The 22,985-nt window shown below is 37.7% G+C and overlaps 2 protein-coding genes across 3 annotated transcripts; one reads left to right on the top strand and one right to left on the bottom strand.

The window, feature by feature from the left end:
• Positions 1-749: 749 nt before the first annotated feature.
• LOC103993848 (serine/threonine-protein kinase TOUSLED) lies at positions 750-17,715 on the top strand. Its single transcript, XM_009414051.3, has 16 exons — positions 750-1,397; positions 2,142-2,231; positions 4,100-4,306; positions 5,821-5,871; positions 6,637-6,744; positions 6,833-6,877; positions 9,411-9,523; positions 10,507-10,573; positions 11,405-11,471; positions 12,007-12,104; positions 12,232-12,411; positions 12,605-12,815; positions 13,580-13,844; positions 15,756-15,810; positions 16,339-16,500; positions 17,352-17,715. The coding sequence occupies exons 1-16, from the start codon at positions 1,188-1,190 to the stop codon at positions 17,445-17,447; spliced, it is 2,025 nt and encodes a 674-aa protein (XP_009412326.2). The 5' UTR covers positions 750-1,187; the 3' UTR covers positions 17,448-17,715.
• A 25-nt stretch (positions 17,716-17,740) lies between these two features.
• LOC135618702 (uncharacterized) lies at positions 17,741-21,334 on the bottom strand. Of its 2 annotated transcripts, none has more exons than XM_065119854.1 (9): positions 20,158-21,333; positions 19,880-20,084; positions 19,724-19,814; positions 19,503-19,648; positions 19,154-19,397; positions 18,958-19,062; positions 18,707-18,889; positions 18,421-18,622; positions 17,741-18,296 (listed from the first exon to the last, which is right to left on the bottom strand). In XM_065119854.1, the coding sequence occupies exons 1-9, from the start codon at positions 20,375-20,377 to the stop codon at positions 17,803-17,805; spliced, it is 1,890 nt and encodes a 629-aa protein (XP_064975926.1). In that variant the 5' UTR covers positions 20,378-21,333; the 3' UTR covers positions 17,741-17,802. The 2 variants fall into 2 exon arrangements, with proteins under 2 accessions (XP_064975926.1, XP_064975927.1); XM_065119855.1 differs by having other exon boundaries at positions 18,016-18,306; positions 20,158-21,334.
• Between the last annotated feature and the right edge of the window lie 1,651 nt (positions 21,335-22,985).

Below are 22,985 nucleotides of genomic sequence, written 5' to 3'. Positions count from 1 at the left end.
GTGGTGAGGTCATTTAGGTCATACTGTGATGTCATAATTAGATTTCCAATAAGGTATTATTAATTACTCTATTTATACATTATTACAAGAGCAAGACAAAACATGTTTAGATGTTACAACATTTCAAACCAATCCAATAGGAGACAGAGCATGTATCAAATACTATTATACTAAGATAAAAAGATTTCTATGATCACATCATTTTGAAAAGTATAATTATATTTGCTAGCTTAGCTTGACAATCAAAACCAAAACACCAATAAAATCAACTTTCCATTATTCCCCATCTTTACTAATATATATTAATAAAAAATAAATGCTACATTAATGCAATTGAATTTTATTTATCGAGTCAAATCGATCGATTTTAACAATACATTCATACTCTCATAATTAGAAAAATTAAATTATCCATGATGTAATATCAAAATATAATTATGCCCCAAGTAAATCTCAATCAAAGCACAAATCTCTTATATATTTTTTTAATATATATATATATATATATATATATATATATATATATATATATATATAATTGGTGGATAAACATCTTCCATCCTCCCATCAAAATTTAGAGATAAAGATATTTATCAAATAACCAAACATTAAAATTTAATACATTATTGTTCAAAGATTTTTATATATTATTTTTAAATATTAATATAAAAAAATACTTATCGATCTCAATAAATATAATATAATAAATCGGAATCCATATGTCTTCTCATGTCCGATTGCCACTTCCTCCCTAACTCACATCACTCTCTTCCCCTTCTCCTCGAAGTGGCTTGTGAGTTTCCCGTCCTCTTTCCCTTTTACAAAGAAAGCCAACAGAAGACGCACAATCTCAGTCGACCACCAAAACAAAAATATATTCCCAAAACGCTCCTCAGTCCCTCCGTCGCTCCCCCTCTTCTCCTTTTCGCCCGCCGGAAGGCCGATCCCGGCCCATGGTAGCGGCGCCAGCGCATCCTGAGGGGCTCCGGGGGATAGAATCGGGGTCGCGGTTCTCGGAACTCCTCGTGATCTCTTTTTCTTGATCGGGTTTTTCGGGGGCGGCGGGATAGGAATTAGGGTTTTCGGTGACCGGATTTCGAATCGGGAATGATCTGAGTTAGGGTTCGTGGATCCGTTTATTGGGTTGTTTCGGGTCGCTGGTTTTGGGGTTCTTGACGCGGTCGGCCATGTCGGATGACATAGTCATGCAACTGTCTTCCAGTTCGAGCCCCTCCGATCCGTCCCTTCCGACGAAGCTGGCTAAGTTGGAGGCTCGCATGGCCGGAAAGAGCTCTTCCTCTCTCACAATTCAGTCGGCGTGGCAGCCTGCTCCCCCACCTCCGATTAAATTCGTGGAACAAGAGGAGTTGCCCGACTCCTCATCCTCTGATGATGACGTTAGCCCTCGCCCCGTACTGCTTTTAAGAACATTTATTTGAAGCTGCAAGTTATGGATTTTCTTGAAACATGGATGATCATCCTTTCTTTAGGGGTCTGTCATTAAATTAATTGGCCATGATAATAGCTTCTATTCATGAAATTGAATCCTTGTTTTCATAATATTATCTATCTATGTTTGTTTTTAAGTTGATAATTGTCTGTGCCTGCACTATATTTATGTTCCCTTGCATTAGTGGACGTCGGAACTTAGCAAAGCTGCTTTTCATTATATTATAGTTTTCCTGTACTGTTTTTAGGAAGTATCTTTAGCCTCTTATCTTTGTTTAGTTGTAATTCTTTTGGTTGATAATGTGTTTCTAGTGTTGTTTGTCATGAAATTACTTTGCTGTCTCAGCAGGTTTTATTCTTGAAGTTAATTTTCTTTTCTCTTACATGATCACTTCGTCTTTGTTTCTGGGTTGATAATTAGTTGCACCCATACTCTGTTTATGATTTTTGCAGTTAGTGCATGTTGGAAATTTGTAGGTGCTGCCTTTTGTTGGTTTCCAGTTATATTAGAAGCATGTTTGTGGTGATAACCCTTTTATTTTTTGCATATGTTTGGTGAACTAGATGAGTTTGTTGGACATTATGATGGTTTATAAATTTGCAGGTTTGTCATGATGTAGGCTTATAATATATGATATGAAGATTTCTTGGTTTTGTTGACATAATCAGTGTCTGTTGTTCATAATGTTCAGAATGGTGGTGAGTTTTTGATACAACACAACACTCAGAAGCGGCACAGACTTGAAGAGGATGACCATGATATGGATCTTGAGCAATCTAAGGTGATCTTGTTTTCTAATAATGGATTTGTGTGCAAATATGGGTTTTTGGCCAATAAGATGCCCCTTAGTTTTTCTGGTTCTTGCCAGCCATGAGTTTGGTAGGTGACAAGAGCTGCATGCTGATCTAATGTTCCACATTAATTTTAAGGCGCAAGATTAAAATGTTTACCATTTGCTTCATCTTCATAGTGTGTTCCTGAGGACATGATAATTAGCATCCTAGTCCCTATTGCACTTTGTACTCCTACTCGTTGCTACCAATCGTTGGAATTTCTATATGGACTACTTGTACTATCAACTGCATTTACTTGTTTTAGATATTGCTCTTAATATTTGCCTTGAGGTGATAATATGTCTGCCAATGACATATATTATCAATGTTACTTCATAAGTAATTGCTATTTTTTGTTTCTTTTAATGAAAGACAATATGTTCATATGTGTAAATCCAAGTTTAGCTTTGTTCTTGTTGTTATCCTAATCTAGTGTGTATAAAAAATAAACTTTATTAACTATCACACAGTAACATATGAGAATTATGTTTGGCAACACCTTGTGCTTGTTAACTGGACCATACTTTCCTCCAAGTATTGAATTTCAGTTTTCCCGTACAGCTATCATTTCCATTTTCCCAAGGTAGAAGCCAATCAGATGACTCTTGTCATGCTTGAGTCATGTTTTGAAGAGAACACCCCTAATAAAATTATCGTTATTGTTTTTGCACAAGCTCTGATGAATAAGTAGTGTCATTTTATTCCTCAGTTTCTGTCGACAGATATTATTTTACTTTAATATGCCAAGTTTCTTCTGTACGAATGATGCATCTTTTAGAGATAGATATCTACTGTTGCCCTTTTCCAAGTTTAATGCTTTATGTTTTGATTCTTTGGGTGCCTTTATTGGCAGCGTTGACAATTTATTTGGGCGTATTTGTCTAGTTTCAGTTTGTAGCTTATAGAAAAAGGTCTGAGTGATTTTAAGCAACAATACTTTGTGCCTTGTGGACTTGTGGTAAGATTCAGTTGGAGCATCCTAAACCTCCACGGTGATCAATTACCTGATTCAGCTCTCAATTCCAGAGAGTCATTAAATGATCTTGAATTTCCAATATTAGTTTGTGCATAATATCAAGCTGCCAAGATGTCAGCTGCTTTATAAGTACTGCAAGAGCTAGTCAGACTGTGAATTTTTTCTGGGTAAGCAGTCACAATCCTAGCCCATTGTAGTAGTTGATGGTGACAACAATGTAATTATCATCTATAATTAGTGGCAGAAAGCAGTACTGTTAGATGAGGAAGTTGATTCTTTGCTCCGCCATACATGAGCTGCATCCTTTAGTTACCTTCCAGAGTCTAGTGCCTTTTTTCTTTCTCACCATATATATGACTTTTAAGATTTTGTTTGACATTTCTTGAGTCAATAAACCGACTGATCCTGTAACCACACAGAAGTTCTAAACAACATTAGTGCACACCTCTTACAAATGCTATTATTATAAAATTGTTGGCTTTGCTTAATGCCTTCTTACGTTTTCAGGCTTTCGGTTGCCTTAATTTTGTACGTTTGCAAAAACTTTTTTCTTCTTTAATCTGATGAAAGAATTTGCGCTTCATGGGGTGCACAATTGGCCAGCATCACATGGCTATATTTCTCCGAGGCCTCCGGGGCTTTTCATCAGTATCAGGCAATTAACTGTAAAAGAATGTGAAAGTATCATTGTTTCTTTGTCGGTTTGTCCCTAGTATAGTTGGGATCTACTAGTTCTGTCACTGTTTCTAGGTTAAAGTATCATTGTCCCCAACATCTTGTTGCTTTATCTTTTATATTTCTTGTTCATATAACACATTCTTAATGATGATGTTTGCTCAGGAGACAACAAATGGAAGCATTAAGACCTTGGAGAATTTTGAGATCAGACGAAATTTGGATGACCCAAATAAGAAAAAGCAAGGTCGTGGTAGAGGTCGTCCATCAACAGGCAGGGGTCGTGGTTCAAAGACATCTGATCAAATGCGATCAGTTTCAACCTCTTCAATTAATTCCTCAAATGGGCAGCTTGAGAACCCTCCAAACAAGGTTTTATTTTCTTGATTACTCAAAATTCTTTCTATTAAATTACCACCTCCTTTTGTCCATAAAATTTGGTTTATGTGCAATGTAATATTCGTGGTTTTTTTTTATTGCATTTCCACTACTCAGAATCTGTTAGAAGCTACCCTGATACTTAAAGAATGGAAGGTTGATCATAACTATTGTTTTGTTAATGTTGTATTAAGTATCAATTAGTTTTTTACACTTGCCACCGCTTGAGAGGCTATATCTAGGGTAAATCACACAATACCCACATGTGGTTTGATTGTTTTTCATGATGCCTAACAGTGGAGTATAACTTTGCTCACATGTATCTTCCTTGTAGCACCAAGCTTCCACTGTTAGCATCTGAGGATTTGAGATTCTTTAGAAGACCAAAATAACCATGCATGTTGGTCCAAAATGATTTATTTGCATGAGTATTTTAGTCTTTGTACAATCACAGGGAGAATGGTCAACTCCTCAGTCTGAGACCTATTTTTCACATACATTATGTGCTCCTCTATGATTCCTATCACACTGCACCATCCCCATCCACTGCTTCTCCTGCCAGGGATCTCCTCTACTTCAGCTGTGTTTTTAACATGGATGAGCCATGCTGTTGTGTGATCACCATCCCATCGATAGCTTCCTGGAGGTTATCGCTGTTCTTGGGGTCATTAGGAATGACAAGGAGGTGGTGGTAGGGGTGGTGATGAATTGAGTGACTACTTGGTGGAGGACATTGGCAAGTGTGAGGCACAACTGATGCTTAGTTTGGAGGATCTTATGATCCTGACTATTACTAATCATAGTTTGAAGCTATGATGATGCTTCTGCTGAAATTATGCAAGGCAAATCAGATTTGGCTTGGTTACAGTTTTGTATGTTCTAATTTCTGGTTGATTTGTGTGATGGTTTGGTTTGCAGAAAATTGTGTACACGTCTCAATGAAATGCAATTTGTTTGTATGATGGTTCGATTCCCAAACTGATCAGTGTGGAATAGACTGGACGAGAGGGAAGAAAGAGGGTTTTGGGGCTTTATTTATGTCACTTGACTCTAGCTGATGACCTCAAAACCTCGGGTGGGTAATGATGGATAGGGATGCTAAAGGGGAGACCACAGGTAAAGTGTTACTCTTTGAATCATAAATAGGCATGATGAGAACAGCCAACCAGTGGTGGGTATTGTGTAATTTCCTCTGAAAACAGAAATTCTTGGAGTTGTGGTCATATTGATTCCCCAACCTGGCATGATATGATGGTCTAAAATAATATAAAATAAGACCTTAAGACTTGTGGACAATAGCCCTTCCATGTAAAGGCCAGATAAATGCTGAATAACTTTGTTGCATCGAATTATGTTTTTTCTTCCACACTCTACCCCGAGCATATCATTTTGCAAGTGAAAAAAGTCAATTTTTAACGTCATTTTACTAACAATTCTATGCTGATCTTCTTTTCCTCACTTTCATGCACTGGTGCTTTAGGATGATAAGTAATTTCATCTTTTGGCAGGAAAATTGGTCAAACATTCCACTTGGAAATGATGAGAGGGTTGCTTTACAGGTTTTTGACTCTTGTATTTGTTCTTTTCCCATGATAATATAACACAATCTTCTATGTTCTTTGCAATTATGCCTCAGTATCTATTTATCTTATTCAATTCCAGTGGATGATCTGCATGATTTACGTGCTTAACATGGTTAAGTGTTTCAATATCTGTTGTCAACTATGCATTGTGCACAATAGATGTACTCAGATTTTTAGTTATGTTGTGAGTTTGCCTTCATATGCTTGTCTTCACTATCTAGTTGCATTTATCTACCATTATGAGTATACTTGCCTATCACTCATATTTTATTATCCTCTTTGAGCATTACGGAACCAAATCATCTTAAGATGAAAAGGTTATAATTATATATTTGATGCTTAATGTTCGCATGTATGATGGTTATCTCTTCAATGGTCTAGTAGGGGCATTTCATTGATTGAAGGGAGACTCCACTATAGCTTTTGAAGATAGACCTCCATTATCAAACTATTATGATAATTTTATAAGAAAAGTCAAACCATCTAGAAATAGTATATAACATGGGATTGGTATTTCAGGTTGATTTTATAAGCCTTTAAATTCTGGTTAATGGTATTAGCTGTAACAGATTAGACTCTTGTCAACCTACCTGCATGCTACATCTTTGGTGAATTGGTGCAAAGATATTCATATTGATGTAATAATTAATTTGGCGATGGTGCATTTCTTGTCTTTTCCTTTTCGTATTCTTAAATCTTAATTACAGTTTTTTATCCAATAAGCTTCTGTTAATTGAACAGGAGGAAATATCTGTGTTACATGGCAAAATTGCTACCTTGGAGGAAGAGTTAAACAGGTCACGTCAAGAAGCATCTGACTATCGTCATCTTTCCCACCAGTTGGAAAAGGTACAAACTATTTGATGTATTGGCTGTATACCCTGGATTTGTCATTTTTTAAGAGGGCATTAACTCTGCTGCAAATATCTTTAAACAGGAATTAAAAGAGCTCAGAGACCGTGATCAACAGTCGAAGACAAAGGTTTCATTATATCTGAACTTGTGTAATCCTGACATTGTTCCTTGTAGAAAAAATTGATACTATAGTATTAGTTGTCAATAATTTGATATGTGCACTAAACATCATAAATTTGGTGGCATGAAGCATAAAGTAAACAAACTCAGTTATAACCATGGTTTAAATTCTTACTTGATTTTTGGCTATGCCTGTCAAACATATATGTAAACCTTTGATTATGTCCTCTTTCTTAGTTAATAAGGTCTTGCTCGAATCAGAATTAAGATATGTTTTTAATGAATACAGATATTAGCTTTGCTATAAAGTATTAAATGCATTTTGCTCTTTTTGTTCAGGAATTTCTGCCTACAGTAACTTTTATGCTACTGAATGGACCAAATAACATGTAATTGCATTAGTGTCGGTCACATTGACCAGCATTTCCTGAATCTTAATTGGTCAGAAGGGTTTTTCCGATATACCAAATCATTAAGAATACAGGCTACAAGATCTACAGTACAAATACACTTATGGACTCAGCATAATGCATTAAGATCCACTATCTTTGATCTTCAAAATCAGGAAAAATCAGGACGGCCTTTAGGGAATGTCTTAAGTTATGGGGTCAATATACCTATATCCTTAAGCACAACTTGAGATCATCACGTGAATGTGTCATACTCAAGTGAACTAAGTTGATGATGGACAAGGTTACTGCAACTAGAAAGCAAAAACAGTTGTTCTAAAGATGTTGCAACTTACAACAATCACCTAAAATGTTTGCTAGTTAAGTCAGATTTAAATCAGCCAGTGATGGGAAAACTTTCTTGTTGTGTCTATTTATTGGTGTTTATGAAATAAACAAGACTGTTTGATTGAGTTACCAAAAGTACGCCAACTTAAATCCGGTTTCCAAATATGTTACTTAAGATATTGGTGGTATAAATGTGCTAAATGTGAAAGAAGGTGTCTTGTTTTGTGATTATACCATCCGTTTGTCGATGCCTAAGATATAAGGAAAGCTCACATGATTTGACTTGCCAATCTTATACTGGTAATAATGTGTTTCTAAACTATGTGCCTTAAGAAGACATTACTGCAATAATTGTCCTAACATGAGACAAGGAATTGTTTTTGACTATTCATTCTATAAAAGGATGATTATGGTGCATTAGTTGGCTATTCTATTCTGCTTCTTTGCTGTGAATAAGAACTAAGAATCAAATTACAAGTAATGCCATCAACTTTCTGATTTGTTTGAGGTCATTCAAGGGTTTAGTTTATTATGTATTTTGGAGTCATTTTCTGTCATCAGCTATACTAATTTTGATAAACAGAATTGTTTAACAAAGTGCCGTAAAGATTAAGTTTTAGAAGATGTGAAGCAATGACATTAGCATGTTTAGTTGTAAGAACTTTTTGGCCCATTGGACATCTGGTGTTTATTTGAAGTATGAAAAGGATCTACTAGGTTGTGAAAAACATTACTTTAGGAATCCGATAGTGTGACTTAAATACAGATCTAAAATACAAGGAAAGTGCTTAATAGCTATTTTAGATATATTCTTATGATTGTGAGAAGCAAGATTCGTCATACCATGATGTACCGCTCAGTATGGGCGGTACATACCGATCTGATAGGAGACTGGTACAGGTGGTACATCGGTACACCCTCATATATCATGTGTTGGTATGCTTTGTATGTACTGTACTAACAGTTGGTCAGTACACCGGTACGAACCAGTAAGACGAACCATAGTGAGAAGTTCTTAAAAGTTAAAACCGTTCTAGAATCATAGTTGGAAGTTCTTCAACTAGTTAGAGTCAGAGCTCAATCTAATTAGAAGCAGTTAGGACTCTAAATAGTTGATTTTTTATAGCAAACAGCCAAAATGATACTTGGTATCAGGGACTAGGAGTTTTGGTGGATGATTATGGTCTATCATTAATTAAGATGCTTGAATATTTTTAGATTTTTCTTTATTATATCTTTGAATTGACTAAAGAATCTTAAATGTATCTTATTAAAAAGAAATATATTAATGTAGGTGCACCTCATGATTTTACCAAAATTTCAGTGTTATTCTTTTTTTACTTATACTGTACAATGTATGCTTCCAGAATTACCGATGTTCTGAAACTAGAGATAACTTATTCACCATACAATTCAAGATCATTCTATTGCATTTGCATACATGCAGAGAGTATTTGCTAAAAAGTGTGCAACCATATCATGTGGGGTGCTTTCTTCTTGGTGTTCATGTCTGTAACAATTTAAAAATACCTAAAATCATAATTATGGTAAGGACTCCAAAGAGAATGGGTTGTAAATCATACACTAGGAGGATACTTGTGTGAGGAATTCATACAGACTGATGGGCATATTTTAGAAAAAATGGACTTATTTGTTTATAACCTGTAAATATCATTGCTATATTTAATAGCCCTATTTCTTGTTAGATAATGCAGCACATTTTCTTGATTTATTTCTAACCACGCCAGTGACTCAAACTTTTCACTGAAACTATATGCATCATCCTTGGTTGAAATAATGCAGCGGATTAAAGTGCTATCTGATCTGTTAATATCAGTCTCAAAGGCAGAGAGGCAAGAAGCAAGGATGAAGATACGGCAAGAATCTCTTAGGCTTGGAAATATTGGTGTTGTGAGGTAGATTCCAAGTTCTTGCATTTTAATCTATGATAATCAGCAAACGAAAATCAGTAGACAGTAGACATATATTGATAACAATTTTAAATGTTCTGGACTGTTAGCTAACCTTTTGTGATGTTATTGTTAGCAAATTGCCTGATTGATCTAGTATAAACCAGTCATTAACTTGAATTTAAGATAGCACATTCTGTCTGAAAGGCATTCTATTTATTTGAACTTATAAACTTTCCATAAATATGGGATACTATTAGAGGAAAGTAATTATAGGTTCACAATTTGTTAGCCATGCTTGCTCCTCATTAATGGGGAACAAGGTGCTGATCACCAATTCTTCTAATGGACGAGGAAGCTATGCATGCTTGATGCAATAATATAAAGATTGCCAAAGCCAGTTACTTTTTTGTTGTCACTCGACTTCTAGGTTGTTCCTTGCTATATCAACTGTATTCTAGAATATGAAGTTCTATAAACTCCACTATCAATGAGCATATAACATAATTGCCTTATATGGACTTTTCACAAATGTGTGTAAAAATTCATTTTTCAATTTGATTCCTGTGGAATAAGCTTTTGGTTTTTTTTCCTTTAAGTTAATGTATAAAATTAGTTCTTCGAGAAAACCAACCTTCATCCCCATTCATTTGTAGTAAAAGGATAACATACTGTTAGTATATGTTTTTATAGATTCTTCTAGGTACAATTTGATATATTATTCTGTAATCTGTGTAGATTATAAAAAAGCAGAGTTGACTTTAGAAGGGAAAATTTTAGCTCATTGATGTCTTAAATTGGACAAGTCTTGATGGTCGTTGTTAAGATATGAAACACTCAATCTCCATAGTAATGCTTCTCAGAATGTCTTGTTGGTGTAAGCACATAAATCCAGTCCCTATGCTCATGGATAAGAGCATGCTTGTATTTAATACTTGAAATTTGCAAATACCCTTTTTTGTTTCTGATGTTTTTTCTGCTGATTGTAGAGCTGGAACCATTATTTCTGAGGGTTGGGAGGATGGTCAGGCACTGAAGGATCTTAATGCTCATCTTGTAAGTTCTTGTGAGCTCATATTTTTGCATGTCAAAGTATACATGGAATATTGCATGTATTTGCATCCTACCACAATGTTGTGTCAACTTATGCATAAATCTTCATGTTAGTATGTCTGTGCTAGAACAATTCAACTATATTGTTTAGTAGGAAATATATAGATGGAGTTCTGGAGCAGAGATCATGACTCTGCACATGAGGCCTGCTAATGATGTTAAAAAAAGACCCAATGAACATTAATGGGGTTATATTTATGATTTTATATTACATGTTTTTTTAATTAACACAGCTGTTTGTCATTGTGAGGCATTGTTATATTGAGAATTAGTTTTTCTGTTAATCATTTTTCAAGCAATTCTTATCTATGTGTTTATTAGGCATTTTTATATTGAAAATGCTTTTTTTTCTGCTATTTATTTTCAAGCATTGCTTGTTTATGTTCTATAAAATACATGGTTTTATTTGTCTAGGTGATGCAATGTCTAAAAAGTTTTCTGCATAATGATGCTTTATGGTTTGCTGGTTAGTATAAGTTACATATGCATATATAAGAGGCATATAGTTACCTTAAAGTTATCTGGTTTAATTACTAGTTTATTGCATGTGAAAATGTCTTTAAAGGTGTGTACACTTGGATATATTGTTATGTATGGTAATCAATTAACAAATATAGGAACCACACTTTCAGTATCTTTAGCGGAGGTGATGTGCATAACTATTTGCGATGGAAGTCTCTGCATAGATTTGTGTCATTCAGCCACAAAAGTATTCTGATATCAATTTTTATTTTGAGTTTTATTGCCGCCTTCATCATCTTCACTATTTTGCAGAGGTCTTTGTTGGAGATGAAAGAATCTATTGAGAGGCACCGGAAATCACTTAAAAAACGACAGTCTGGTAAAATTCTATAATGTGTTGTCTCACTATAATGGTTTTCATAGCCTCTTATCTTGTACTGAACAGATTACACCTGTGTTTGATAAATGTAAATTCTAAGTCCTAACACTCGTTGCTTTTCAAGATTTTTTGAGGTGGCTTTTCATAGGACTTTCTAGATCTCAAAATTGGATTTTAATGGCCTAATAATTTTCCTATGCTAAACTACCTAAGATAGGACTCTTCCATGCTGATGTTACTTGGAATAAGCTTCCTGAAGTTCCCTAAAACCAGTAAAAATTAACAAGTCATAACAAATGTACTCAGGAATTCACTGAAAATTATAAGCAAGCCAAACAAAGAATTGACATGAATCAAATTTCATACCTAAATAAGCCTAATCTATGTCTCTTTTGAATCTATTTTGCGAAGTGTATCCTAAGAATTGAAGCATCCAGGTAGTGTTTGAACTTTCCAGAAATTTTCATGTTAATTTGTTTAGAGTATGATGTGATTCTCATTTAATTGCTTATATCATGCTTCTTCTTCCATGAAGATAAGGGTGATGGCAGTGACATGGAAACTGGCATATCAGATGAAGATTTTCATGTACATGATGAGATTTTTAAATCTCGCCTTGCAAGCATCAAGCGTGTGAGCTCCTGCCCTATATGTGATTATGATATGCAAGCCACTCTTCATGCGGTTGTCCTAAGCCTGAGGTTTCTCTTAGTCATGGTATCCCTGATAATCTTTTATTTCTCCTCTTATATTATCCAAGGAAGAAGAAACATATCTGAAAGAGAAGGATCGTTATGAGCTGGAAAAGGGAAGGCTCATACGGGAAATGAAGCGGATACGGGATGAAGATGGTTCGCGCTTCAACAATTTTCCGATTCTTAACCAAAGATATGCTCTCCTCAACCTTCTTGGGAAAGGAGGGTTTAGTGAGGTCTACAAGGTACATTTTGATACCTTTTTTACCAAACTGTAGTTCCATAGCACATAGTAAATTTACCATGATGTAAGATACTTATCATAAAGGTGGTTATGAGGCCCACCACATCAGAAGAGACAACCTTTTGGTTTACTTCTGTTGGCATTCGTGAGTATAAACTCTTTTGCAGTGATTTGAAGTGCAAACTTTGAAGCAGGCATTTGATCTGGTGGAGAATAGATATGTTGCATGCAAGCTTCATAGTTTGAATGGTCAGTGGAGTGAAGAAAAGAAGCAAAGTTACATACGCCATGCAATTCGTGAATACAACATACACAAGACTTTGGTGCATCCCCATATTGTGAGGTTATGGGATATCTTTGAGATTGACCACAACACTTTCTGCACTGTCTTAGAATATTGCAGCGGTAAATAATTTTCCTTTAATATCATTTATTTATTCACTCTTTTTAGATACAATACAAGAATTATGCTTCATTCTTATTTCTTGTGTTTCTAGCATGATATCATGTTGGATTGGTATTTACTGGTCCGATCAAGGAACGCTGCCGGATTATATAGCTCAGTACCGATTGGTATTTATTTGTAAAAAATATTTTTTCTATGATATCAGGCGGTAGTATACAGGTATATTATTAGTCCAACAAGTCACTGAAATGGGTTTTGGACTGATATTCATTATATGGAAAAATGTCTGTTGACCTAATGCCTACCATGTGCATCTTAAGATACATGATGTCAACTGTAGACCTTAATATTACTTACACCCAAGTCATTTGATACTGTCGCATCCCATCATTGGCCATGATATGTATCTGATGTTGTTGGCTGGCATGTTTGGCTTTTGTGTATCTAATTATGATCTCATTCTATTTTATTGTCAAAGAGAACTCTTAGCTATCTATATACTTGAAGTTACCCTGAAGCAAAAATTTCTCTTAATCTCGAAATGTATAAATTCCATACATGATCATGCCATGTTGAATGTGTATTATGATCTTTAACTGCTGTTTAGAGTTGATAGTGCTTTTACAATCATGCATATGTGAAATGGTCACTGATGACTGATGTGTCAAAATTTAAGTGGCACAACAGAAATTTTAGCCATCTAGCCAGTTGACAATATTATTCTTATGCTGCCATTTTTTCTGCTTTCTTATGTTTTCTTCAGGCAAAGATCTTGATGCTGTCCTTAAGGCAACACCAATTCTTCCTGAGAGGGAAGCTAGAATCATAATTGTTCAGATATTTCATGGGCTGATCTACTTGAACAAAAGGCCTCAAAGAATCATTCATTATGACTTGAAGCCTGGTAATGTTCTCTTTGATGAGGTTGGTGTAGCAAAAGTGACTGATTTTGGCCTAAGCAAAATAGTGGAGGACGATGTTGGTTCTCAGGGTATGGAGCTTACCTCCCAAGGAGCTGGAACATATTGGTGAGTGGCATTCTTTTTATTAAATTCTATACGTAATTCATTTTTCTATCTTAATTCTTGGTCTGCATCCATATATTTGTCTAATCAAGTTGAGGTTACAACGTTCTTCACTTTCTTGAGATGTGTTCTTACATTCTGTTGCATTAAGATGCATCTTTTGTTGGACTCCTTGTCTTAGTTTTCCTGTTAACGTCAAGCTCTTTGGTGAATTTTTTTTATTAATGTCTACTTCTCAATTCTGCTTAAATTCTTTTTTATTTCTGTGCCCATTATTTTTTCTGGAAGTTATTGCTAATGATTTTGAAGTCATCAGTAATTTTTCGTGTTTTAGCATAGGATTTAGATGGCTGTTAATATTGGCACTTGAGCTACCTAGAAAAAGGGTAGTATTGCCTGCAGTACAAGGATGAACACTGAAAAATATGGAAATATAATTTTAAAAGCATATTGTCTTTTCTCCATCTCTATGAAATCAGGTAGAAAAAAATCCTGATGATTGTGATCAATTAAATACAGTTAAAACTTGCTGGTTAAATTATTTGGCATGCTAGGGTTTTGTAATTCTACAAGTATGCAGGAACCTGGTGAAAGATCTGGCCTAATTTACAACTGTTCCTGGTTAAATGAGGCTAAAAATAGGCTGCAGCATTATATTTCTGCCGTTTTTGATTTCATATATTAAAATCCAGCAACCTAGGAGCATGTTCCAAAGCATTAAAGTTGATTACTGAGAAATACACATGATACTTCTGAAAAGATAATGTTTTTGCAGTTTTGCAGTTGAAAAGGTAACAAGAGAGCATTAGATAGGCATAAAGATCATATGAAGGTAGATAGAATAAAAATGAGAATAAGGGAGGAAAAATGAAGAAACAAGTTCCTAACTTTCACAAATCCATTTTTCCCACCTAAGATCGAAACCTGAATGATGAGGAATTATAGAATCCTACTGTGACTCCAAATCCAATTATTATTGGATTTGAGGTTGGGTATCAGATTCAAAATCAAACAAAAGCTTTATGCACGGTGATAACATAGGACCTCTTTTGTAGTTAAATTCAACTTCGAAGTTATTCAGACACATCATTACTTGATAGGGTTGAGACTTTGAAATATTTAAAATACAAGGGAAACATAACTGAATCTAGAAACTTTATCATCTTCATTCACTATTTATTTTTGTTTTATGACAAATAGAACGCCTTTTCTTTTCCAGAAGACAAAACAAAATATATTGCTTCAGAAGTCTGATACACCCAGAGCCCTGTTCATCAGAGGGTAGCACATTAAGAAACACAGGAGGAAAACCTGATTTTCACAAACAAATAACTTTACAACTATTGGCCTTTGAGGCTAACCAATGGGCACATTGGTTGGCTTCTCTAAATACATGAGTTACCACAATTTTCTCAAAGGATTCCATGGGCAACAAAATATTACTAACAAGGTTAGTCAAAAACCATGGAGGCTGATCTGTGCCTATTCCATGTTAGTAATAGTGAAATGGAATATTTTGTTGGCCATCTTAGTCAAAAACCATGGATGCTGATAAATTTTAGATAATTTAATGATGTCTCCTTGTTTATCTTCTTCTGTCACATTGTAGCATTAACATAATGAGAAAACCACGGTTTCATTTTTTTTTTTTTTGGCAGTTCATTTGTCCTCCCTCACCCTTATCTTCCTCTTTTTCTAGCCCTACGTCAGATTTTTGTGTAGAGTCTTTGACTTGCTGCTGTAACTTTCTCATTATCAATGGCTGCATCTATCCCTAAAAAGTGAAACCTAACCTAAGCATGTCAAAGGATATAATATCTCTGTAACTGTTTGATAGTGACTTTTTTTTGGCATTGAAATGTTGTCTATAACCTAGCATGCGATTTACTCCAGTACATCATGGCATGTTTGCAGGTACTTGCCTCCAGAATGCTTTGAACTCAGCAAGACACCACTAATATCATCAAAGGTCAGTCAATGCGAGGATAATATATAGGCTATCCATAGAGTGATCTACAAGTACATATGCTGGTACATTTGTGGTCATATAATATAAAATCTTACATGGTATGAACCAAGAAATATTCTTGTAGGAATATCTCTAGGGTTCTTATTCATTACAATAAAGCTAAAGATGCAGTTTTATCTATTTAAGTAGTTTTTAGTTAGTATGAGCTTTTAAATTGTGATGATACTTAAGCACTTGATAATTAATCAGATCACAAGTCCTTGTTTTCTTACATTATGGTCCAGGCAATCTTGCTGCAATCAGTATGGATTGGATTTGATTAAACGATATAGTTTTTCTTAATTACATGTAATGATTATAAATGAAACTAATTGTGACAAATTAGCAGACTGCATGGAAATGTAAATATTTTATTTATTATAAAGGCAATCCCACAACTAAATTTATAGTAGCATGCCAGATATCTTTTGTAATTTATATAGCTTATCTTAGATGCTTGACAAGAACCATTGTTGCCATATCACACAGGTGGATGTTTGGTCAGCTGGTGTAATTTTATACCAAATGCTTTTTGGTAGACGCCCCTTTGGACATGACCAAACCCAGGAGAGAATTCTTCGTGAAGACACCATCATCAATGCACGGAAAGTTGAATTTCCTTCGAAGCCATCTGTTTCAATTGAAGCAAAGGTAAGATTTTGTTTCCTTGATAAGTATATTGCCTTGTGCAGTTTTTTCTCTGTCGAAGAAAAATAACTCGAATTTTAGTTTGACCGATAAAATTAGCTGTATACTTCCTATCGTTCCTTTCTAGCCGATCTGTATGACTTCTTTTACACCCATCTATCCCCATATTTCGATGATATGCAGGGTAGTGTTATTCACATTATTATCCACATGTAATCCATAAGCAAGAAATATGGATATCCTTGACTTTAATTCTCTTATTACCCTTGAATTAGTCCAAAAGCTGAATATTTTCTTTTTAATTCTATTTTGTTGCAAGAATCATTGCCTTCTATGTGTTGACTCCCATAGTTGAGGCAACTCAGCTCAATTTTCCTCTTTGATCTATCTCTTCATTTTGGTGGCTTGAACATTTCTGATGTTAAAAGAAAGTTTCCAATCCAGTTATGCTGGCTGATCCTTCATCCTTTTGTTACATCTATCTCTTTGATAGTTTCCTCTTTGATCTATCTCTTTGTTACATCTTGCAATATAATATCCTCTCCTCGACATCTCCAGCTTTAATTCGGTTGACCTTGTTCTTATTCCATTACAATATAAATGTTTACCTCCTGATGTACGTTCTCAAATCTGAATCAGCATGCGACAAAAATGAGAACTTGTTTGGCAGAAACATCTGTCATATGCTTAAGAAAACAATGTCAATGTTCTTATTAAACAGATTCATGCTAATTATTTCACCCAGTGCTATTACAGTGCATTGCCCATCCCACATGAAAGTTTCACATGCCCTTCATCATAAAAATGAGGGGAAAATCAGCCAATTAACTTGTGTGTTTTGGTCACATCGTCAGGAATTGATTCGTCGGTGCCTGACATATAATCAAGCGGAAAGGCCTGATGTTCTAACCATTGCTCAGGACCCTTACCTGTCCTATTCAAAGAGATAGAAAGATGTACATCTTGCCAAGAGGAATACCTTCAAAGGCAGCACTTGAAGGAAGAATTCGGAGAAGTGAGTTTGTAAATGTTGTTGTAAAGCCGTGTTTCTTTTTAGCTTCTCACTGGTTTAGTCTCCTTTTTATCCATAAAAGAAAAAGCCTTTCTTTTTTATCTGTAAGGAATACCATTGTCTAAAGTAACTAAAATGAGGCGCCTAAAAAGCATGCATTTCTTTTTAATTGAGCCCATCAATTTATTTCCTTACTATTTTCTTTACATGAATCCATTGTTTTATGCGTGTGTGTGTGTGTGTGTCTATATATATATATATATATATATATATACACTGATGATCTAGGAGTTTCACATGTCGCTGATGTGAGGCTCCTCCGTCGTTAAGCCGAAGCCCAAGGGGAATAGGGGATCGTAATGTGCATCACCGACATTCATGGGAAGCTGGTCCACAGACCTGAACCAGGTGCTGGGGAGCCTTCCCGTAAATTCGTAGTCCCCAAACAGGACGTCGGCAACGCCTTGGCCCTCGGAACCAGGCAGCCAAGCGGCCACCAGCGCATCCATCACCGGAAGGTAGGGCTCGATCACCACCGGCCTGCCGGTTACGAGAACCACGGCGCACTTGACAGCGCCGCATACCGTCTGAATCGTGGTCGGACCAGGAGCGGCCAAGGTGAGGTTGAGGCTGTCTCCGAAGGTTTCAGCGTAGGGGTGCTCTCCGACCACCACGACGGCGTAGGAGAAGTCGTGGTCTCTGAGCAAGTCCGCGTCGGGGTTCTCGGAGAACGCCACCTCGGTCGCCGGGTCCACCGTGGATCGGATGGCCTCCAGTATCGTGGTGCCTGCAGAGCACTACTCTTGTGAAGAATATGGATGAATAGATGCAAGTTTGTGTTAGATGGATTCAGACGAGCATCCAAGTGTGTTTTTAGTGCAGGAGAAGGTGTAGCAGCGACGAGTACACACCGGCTGTGATCCTTCCGCTGCCGCCGTACCATTCGATGGTCCATCCGCCGCATTGGTATCCTATGTTATGGGCATGGCTTCCTGCCACAAGTATCCTGGGGGCTTTCTTAGGCAGCGGCAGCAGCGGGCCGTCGTCAGAGTTCCCATTCTTTAACAGCACCAGCGATTTCCTTACGGCCTCCCTTGCCAATTCCCGGTGTTCCTGTTTTCAATTTCAGAGACGCATCATTTACTGGTGTCTCTCTGCTTCCGGCTGGGAACAAGAGAGAGAGAGAGCAGTGATCACCTTTTTCCCGAGCTGATCAGCTAAGCTATGATCGGCCAGCGGTTTGTCGAACAAGCCAAGAGCAAATTTCACCCTCAAGATCCTCCTCACGGCGTCATCGATTCTGCTCATGGAGATGAACTTGTTCTTGACCAGAAACGTCAGGTTGCCGATGAACTCCTTGTACCTCTTCGGTACCATCACCTGCCAAAAGAATCACGAGTCAAGAAGCAGAGCCAAGGAGATGAATAGCTCGCGTGCAGGTTACCGACCATATCGATACCGGCGTTTATTCCAGCTTCGACGGAGTAAGTGTAGTTTGCGCCGGGCGGGCTCGTGATCCTGTCGAGGCCCTCCCAGTCCGAGATCACTAATCCCTGGGATCATCTTCGGGAGGAGAATTAGCCCATCGCCAACGAAGCCACGGAAACACGAAAGGGAGGGAGCTGAAAGCTTCACGGGGCTTACCTTGAAGCCCAGCTTGTTCTTGAGGACGCCCGTGATCAGGTCGCGGTTCGTGTGCATTTTGACTCCGTTCCAGCTGGAGTAAGAGATCATGACGGTGGCCACGCCCTTGGCAATGGCGTCGAGGTAGGCAGGCATGTGGATGCCGAACAACCCGTTGGGGTCGATGATCGTGTCGTTCTCGTTGATCCCCTTGTGTGTTCCGCCGTCTCCGACGAAGTGCTTGGCACAGGCCACCACCTTCCTTCTGTTCAATCAGCAGGACAACAACAACAACAACAACGCATCACGTAACGTACCACCTCAAGCCACCGCACTCCATAAACTTGCATGAGAGATCCGCAAGCCTTACTCTCCAGAGACATAAGGGAAGCCCTTGGCGTGGTTCTCGGGCACGTCTCCCTGAAGGCCGAGGATGATGTCCGTCATCGCCTGCACGATCCTGTGGTCTTCGCTGTAGCTCTCGAAGCACCGACCCCACCTCGGATCTCTGCAAACCTGGGTGGCGAACGAGAAACATCAGATCAAAAGGGTGATCACGGCGCTGCATGCTGCTTCGTGTTCGTCCTTTACCGCAATACATGGCGCAAACGCGTAGGGAATGCCCGTCGCCCTGACTTCGAGGGCGGTCGCGGCTCCAATCCTCTTCACGAGCTCGGGATCCCTGCAGAGCACGCAGTTCAGGAGGCATTTCGACAAACACCTACTTGCTGATTCCTCGATACTTGCCTCGTAGCTCCCAGACCGATGTTGTGGGGGAACATGGTCGCATTGTAGACGTTGTTGTTGCCATGAACAGCGTCGATCCCATAGATCATCGGAATCCCCAACCGCGTCGACAGCGATCCTCTCTGGAACTCGTTGATCATGTCCACCCAGGCCTCGGCAGAGGCCCGAGGAGCAGGAACGCTTCCGCCACCACTGAGCACGCTACCTGCAGCACCGGAATGGTCCGACACAGTTTGTCTACGGCCGTGGCTGAAACAAGCACTCGAGTAGATGGTTACCGATGAAGAAGTCCTTCATGATCTGCGGCGTCGCCACCTTCCTTTCGATCTGCGTCATCTGACCGATCTTTTCAGCGAGCGTCATCCGCTGCATCAGATCTCGTATGCGCCATTTCACCGGCTGGTTCGGATCCTTGTACTTGGCGTACTCTGCTCCCGAGACCGCGGCCCAGCATAGCAGGAGGTGAATTCCCAGGAGCGCCATTTCTCGGCTCGCCATCGTCGATCGAAGGAATGCGCGAGCGACCTGTCACCATGGCTCGACAAATCAGATTGCAGCTACGAGGTTGCAATCCGAAGCACGAAATCCTGTTGATTTGAGCTCCTCTTGCTCAGCTGAATCATGAGGAGAAGGGGATGACGAGAAAATGGACAGTGCGTTCGATCGAAGTCCTCAAGATTTGACGCAAAGGAAAAGAACAGTCGCTCGATCAAAGTCCTCGAGGATTATATCGCACAGAATGCAAATCCACGAAGCAGAGTGCAAACACTGGATTGGATTCCTCGAGAACTTTGATCGAAACATCAACAACTGATGAAGAACCTGAACAATAAGTGACAGGTAAATGCAAATCCGCAGGGCAGAGACCAAACGCTCGATCGACACCCTCAAGAACTGATGAAGAACCTGAAATAAATGTTGCAGATAAATGCTAAATCAGGAGGCAGAGAGCAAACGCTCGATCAGAACCCTCAAGAACTTCGATCGAAAGAGGCAAGAACATCAACAAGTAACGAAGAACCTGAACGACATGTCACAGATAAAAGCCAAATCAAAAGGCGGAGAGCTACCGCTCGATCTAAAACCTCAAGAAAACTTGGATGGAAAGAGGCAAGAACGTCAAGAACCGAGAAAGACTCTGGACAATCTGCGGCAGCAAATTGAGAACCAGAAGGACAGAGCAAACTCGATCAAAGGAAAAAAGAACACCAAGAACAGAGATTCCAGAATGAAAAGGCAAAGAACAAACACCCGATCAATCACAATCCCCAAGAAAACATTTTCTATCTCAAAAAATCCTCAAGAACACATTTGCTCTCTCAAAGAACAAAACCATTAAGCTCTGACAAAGAAGCATGAACAGCAGCTGCAAGGACCACCCAGTACAGCTACATGTCACCATTAAAGAAGAGAGGAACAAGATCTTATCCAAGATTTAAGGGGGTCACGGATCTCTAACTGCATAGATGTATAGATATAGAACATTACCAAGGAGAATCTACGATGGATTCGATGGGGATTAAGCCGATGTCGTCGGATATATATAAGGAAATGGCGTGCTTGGGAATCCCCACCAACACGCCACGCGATCCCGAGTTTTTCCTACGGAAGTTTCCCAATCGCAGACTACACGTAAAAGATCGATGACAACATGTAATCAATCTTATCTTTCCAAATCTTAGAATCCTCAACACATTTCATAACATCTAATTCGCACAAAGTAGAAAAAGAATATTCTACTGCTATTCGCGATTAGCATCAACTAATTTGAGGTTGAGTTGTCGCATTCCATTCGGCATCGAAAACAGGGAGGCATTTGTTCGTTTGTCATACATTTCACCGTTTGTCATAATTTATCGTACATGATAGTATGAGTTACAATCATAATTGTATGATCGATTCGATGTTTTTATTAGTTTTTTATTTTTTAGATAATATTAAAGTAGTAATCATATGAAGTTGGCCGAGAATAATTTATAGGATCATAATGTATATTCATATTTAATTAAATAAAGGCATACAAAATCTAAGTGAGGTGAGTTAGATGCAAGGTCTGTCGTACCGAAGCGTACCGCTCGTATCGGGCGGTACATACCGATCTGACAGGTTATCGATACGTGGACCGCCCGGTACCGCTACAGTGCTACAGTACTATACTGTAGCATTGCTACAGTATAAAAAAATAAAAAAAATATTCGGTACGCCCTGATGTACCACCCCGGTACACCAATACCGTACCGTACCGAGCCTGAGTCGAACGTCAGTACGGTACGGTACAACGAACCTTGGTCGAATGTACCTAATTACTAAATAATCATAAATAATTATGAAAAAATAGATATGAGTGTATATTGTGATGTAATAAAAGAGTCTTATTTGACTCATATTCTTTTTATTGTGATGTAATAAAAAAAAAACTCCTTCTTCGGCTTTTTTTTTTCGAGAAGTATCTTTATTTTCAAAATTTTCTAATAGTATTTTATTTTACATAATACTTGGAGTATAATTATAATATTATATTATCTTATAATGTTTCTTTTAGAAACACTATAACTTGATCGATTTACTCGACTGATCGATTCATAAAAAAATTGAAGAGAATGAGAATAATAAATTTTTAATGTCAAGTTATAATATTTTTTAAAAAATTATTATAAGATAATATAATATTATAACTAATTGATATATATAATATATAAAATCATCGTGAATCAGCCGCATGCAATAAAGGTCGGAAAAGTAAAAGGATGACTAGAGTAGGAAACTTTCCTTGAAATATTTGTGCATCATTCATAGATCAAGTCCTATTCAAACAAAGATCACACATAGGAAACTTTCCTCCAACCAAGCAACCTCATTACATAGATCATCAGATGTTTCATGTTGTTTCTCCCTTTCTTAGTTAGCTCAGGATCACAACCAACCAACACCATGGAAGATAAGGTTTGGTAGGGAGAAGTCCGTACGCCTCTTAATCGAGTCTGCCAACACGAAGTCAACCGTTGAATTCTTGAATTCCTCCCTCTATGGATCCTAATTGTTGCTGACTCAAACGATAAGCACAGCATGACTGACGTTTTGCATGCGAAAATGCCTCGAAATCTAT

The sequence above is a fragment of the Musa acuminata genome, chromosome BXJ2-8, assembly GCF_036884655.1.
Source record: "Musa acuminata AAA Group cultivar baxijiao chromosome BXJ2-8, Cavendish_Baxijiao_AAA, whole genome shotgun sequence".
In the NCBI taxonomy this organism is placed as follows: Eukaryota; Viridiplantae; Streptophyta; class Magnoliopsida; order Zingiberales; family Musaceae; genus Musa; species Musa acuminata.
This window is presented reverse-complemented; position numbering and strand designations above follow the sequence as displayed.